The 4187-nt window shown below is 37.2% G+C and overlaps 1 protein-coding gene across 1 annotated transcript in view; it reads left to right on the top strand.

The window, feature by feature from the left end:
• Positions 1-4187, top strand: part of si:ch211-207d6.2 (sickle tail protein homolog) — a gene marked incomplete in the record, with an annotated part of 73176 nt that overhangs the window by 45651 nt on the left and 23338 nt on the right. Inside the window, 1 exon segment of the mRNA XM_014013844.1 lies at positions 3178-3311. Within this exon segment, the coding sequence (XP_013869298.1) occupies positions 3178-3311 (134 nt within the window).

The raw sequence follows: 4187 nt of genomic DNA, 5'->3' as shown, positions 1-4187 counted from the left end.
TTGTTCATGAAGAAGAATCCAATAAAGGTTCTTCAAAACCACCACGTGGTGGTGAAGTTTTGAACCACAACATGAGCTACACCTCTCTCTGTAGCTGTGAGGTGTCATGCTACAATATTGTGCTTGACACGTGCACTGTAATAAAGAACTTGTAAGATTTACTAGAGAAAATCCTCGTAACAATTTGCACTAATGTTGGTTAAGTAAATTTAAATGTTACAAATTCAAGTAATGTTTACTCATCATTATCTAGTAAAAGTTATTAAGAATATAGTTAAAGATTTATGAATAGATCAGGTAAATTTTACTTAATTTGATCAAGTATATGTTACAAAATTTAATTGAGCAAAGTAATTAAAATTTACCTGATTTATTCACAAATCTTCAACTATATTCTTAATAACTTCTATTAGATAACGTTGAGTAAATATTACATGAATTTGTAGCATTTAAATTTACTTAACAACTGTTAGTGCAAATTTGTTAGAGGATTTTTTTCAAGTACATCTTACAAGTTATTTTTTTCAGTGTACTAAATGCATGCAGATAAACACGAAGCATTGCTTCAATGGGCTAAGAGAGTACCAACAAACATCTTAGCATCTGTGCATCATGGAAACAGACATGTGCCACATCCTTCTGGTTGGACTGAGCAACACTGACCTTTCTGAGCCATCTGTTCCATCTTGATGTGTTGGTATTGTGTTAATGGTGTGTGATTTGGTGTGCAGACAGATCACTGTATCACTCTCATCTGGAGAGACTCCTGCTTGCGATGCAGCCTTCTGTTAGCAGAGCTATCGAAGCTTATAGAAGAAAACTTTGCTCTGAGCTCTGATGTCTCTGGAAGACCATGTCGTCTCAGATCAAGTCACCTCCCATCCCCCGCCTCTATTTTTAACAATATGCATCTTCACATTGACTGTATGCCTGCTGATGTGACTGTGCCGTGTCCTGCACGCCACCGATGATTTGATTTTAGCTGCACCACTGAGCCTGATGTCAGAACAAGAGAGGAATTGTTGAAAAGGCCAATCAGCCCTTCTGAAGTTATAGCTGTAGATTACCAACGAAGAAGAAGGAGACAGCGTATGTCTGCATATATCAGTGAATAACTGGAGTCAATGTGACGAAAAGACAAATATAGAGAAAGCTTCAGAGTACAATTTCAGTTCATCTCAGTTCATTTAAACAACAAACGTCACCTCAGGGCCTCTGTATGAAAAAAATCACATGTAAAATGACATTTAGTCAAAATTATCAATACAAGGAAGCCAGCAGATTGTGTTGAAGCTTTATTTCACCACAGTCTCCCATCCTGAGCAGCACATTGGCAAAGGTGGAAAGGAATGACTCCCTTTTAAAAGGATAAAACCTCCAGAAGAAGCAAAACTAGAACCAGGCTCAGGATGGGCAGCAATCTGCTTTGACTGGCTGAGGTCAGAGGCAGGAAAAAGATATAAAAAACCAAACGACTCTTCCAAGCATAGCTTCACTGGAAGGAAAGACAAATAAAAACATGTTAGACGTGAAGAATAAAATAAGAAAAGAATGCCGTGCAAATCTCATTAAACCATATTTCTCACACACAACAACATATATAACATAGTACATGTGACCCATCATATCAAAATGAGGATTAAGTCAAATTTGGTCAAAATGACCTAATTACATTTTCAGATTCCTGGCTTTAGAAGCTACATTTTGTGTAAATCCATATATATGACTTAATTTGTCTTGTTGGTTACAATAATACATCAATATTTGGTCTGAATCATAATTTATGTGATTTCAATGAAGAATTTTTGATGTCCTTATAAAGAGGAAACCTCAAATTATATTTGAATATTGAGATTTCCCAGCTGAAAATAAACAAAACTTTGCTAGCTCACATGGAAAGTCTCAAAATTTTAAGGAATTCTTCCTCAAAATCAGGTTATTGGTTGCTACTGCTCATAAACGTGCTTCAAATTTTTGTTTTATGATTATATTTCAGACAGTTCATTCAACTGATACATTGATAAGGCTTTTTATTCATTATGTTTTGACAAAATGCAATTTTTGCAAATGTTTTAATCAAAACACTATATTTGCCTATTTCTCCATATCTCACTTTTAGACTTAATCCTCGTTTCGATGTGATGGGTCACATATGTCAAAAATTGAAACCACAAATCTAATAAAAAATATAAATGAATGACAATTGACATAATGGCACAGAACAGACGCAGATTTGGTGACGTTTGGCTTTTCATGGCCACCTTTGAAAAGACAGACCAGTAAACCGAGAGCTTTGCCATTAAACTCAGCCCTTTTTTCACCATGACCGACCAAAGCAACGACCTCATTACTGAGAAGGAGGCCCCAATCCGTCAATCTCCTGCTCCATCCTACCACCACTCATTAACGGCCATTCCAGCCTTTTTTGGTTGAGTACCATGGTCTCACACTGAAAGGAACTGACTCTTAAATCATTCATTATCAGTTCAAACCATTGCCTAATCAGTACAAACTATGATATAATGAAAACAAACCAACTAATTTTACTAATGTTTCCTTCATGAGAGGCACTTATATCTCAGAATTAGGGTTGGGCAATATTGGCAAAATAATTAATCACGATTAATTGTGGTATTTAGCCAATAACGATTAATTTGATAATTAATCCAGTGGAGTCCCTGGGCACGCTTATGTCCTGGTCACATGACCAATTTAGTGGGAAGGATTTGCTCTTCGTAAAAATCTGTTCCAAATTGTGTCAAATTTACAGACTTGAGGCTGTACTTCAAATTTTTAATTGTGTCGATAAATAAATAATAATAAATTGCAGAACTTTTTTAAATATTCGTCATATTTGAAGTGGAGAGGAGCACCGAGTGGACTCTTGCCTGGTGGCGTTAATCGTATTAATCGTCAAGTGCCAAAAAATAATCGATTCATGTTTTTCTGATGATTTACTGCACACGATACGATTATGCCCAACTGTACTCAGAATAGTATTAAAATATCTGAAGGTTGTGTTGGATCTTTTAGGTTAACGTTGAAACATCTACAGGGCCTGATGATTCCCTGTGGTCCACACGGAGTCTTTATTAGTTGTCCATTTGTCCAGTAAATGCAAAGTCTTCTACAGTTTATTCACCTCCTCTCTCATTCCCTCTCTTCTTCTCATGGTAGTGAACTGGAAGGCTTCGTGGAGTATCTGCGCAGCTCTGTATCCAGTCCCGTCCACTCACCGGTCACAATGAAAGATGTGGAGGAGGGAGCAGTCAGCCTGCGCAGGATTGGAGAGGCTCTGGCCATCCTCAAAGGTGTGGAAATTTACTGTACACGAAAACAAAAAGATTCTGGCTAAAATATAAGATACTGTATGTTGCACTGGATCTGAGACTCTATTTGAATGTGATGTGAAATGTTCAGTTGGTTCATTTGCTGATTAGATGAACACAGCTACCAAACGTATCAGGAGTGGACGTCCTAACAAATTTACCCTGAAGATCAGACTGTGCAGTGCTTAGAGGAAGGACCATCAGACTTTATCCTCTCAGTTAGCAGGTTAAAGGTTAAAGGTCATAAGGGCTGTTAGATGATAGCTTGAATATCAATGACTTGTTTGGAAGTTATTGATATTCAATCAGTAACGTGATGTACATGAGAAAGCCTAAAATAGAACATGGCATCAACACAACTCCTCCCAGCTGTCAGCCTGGTGGTGGAGGGCTGATGGTTTGGTCTCCTTAGAGTCATTTAACTGAGTGTGTGTTGTTCAGTCTGTGTCTGAACCAAGGAGGTTCTATAGAACAGCTGGAGCGCTCAGAAACCAGGTGACCGTGTGATCGGCTGGTGAAGCTAACGGCTAACGCTAAACGGGCAAGAGTCTGGATTTCCCATTACTGTACATGTTGACAACAGAGCAGAAAAAAAGGTGTAGAAGTCATAAAAACTATTAATAATATTAATCCAATTATTATTAATATTTTACAGTTTATATAATCTATCTAATGTTTTAAATAATGTCAGAAAAGCTGTTTGTGTTATGGATTTATTAACAGAAGATAAACAGGAAAATGTCTCATTTCACAACACAAGTCAGCAGATTTGATCTTATTTAGCTCAATGGGTCTCATGCAAGAACCGTTCGTACGCACAGATTTGTTCTTAAATTGTGCGTACGAGTGATTTAGGAG

Source organism: Austrofundulus limnaeus, unplaced genomic scaffold, assembly GCF_001266775.1.
Source record: "Austrofundulus limnaeus strain Quisiro unplaced genomic scaffold, Austrofundulus_limnaeus-1.0 Scaffold106, whole genome shotgun sequence".
Lineage (NCBI taxonomy): Eukaryota > Metazoa > Chordata > Actinopteri > Cyprinodontiformes > Rivulidae > Austrofundulus > Austrofundulus limnaeus.
This window is presented reverse-complemented; position numbering and strand designations above follow the sequence as displayed.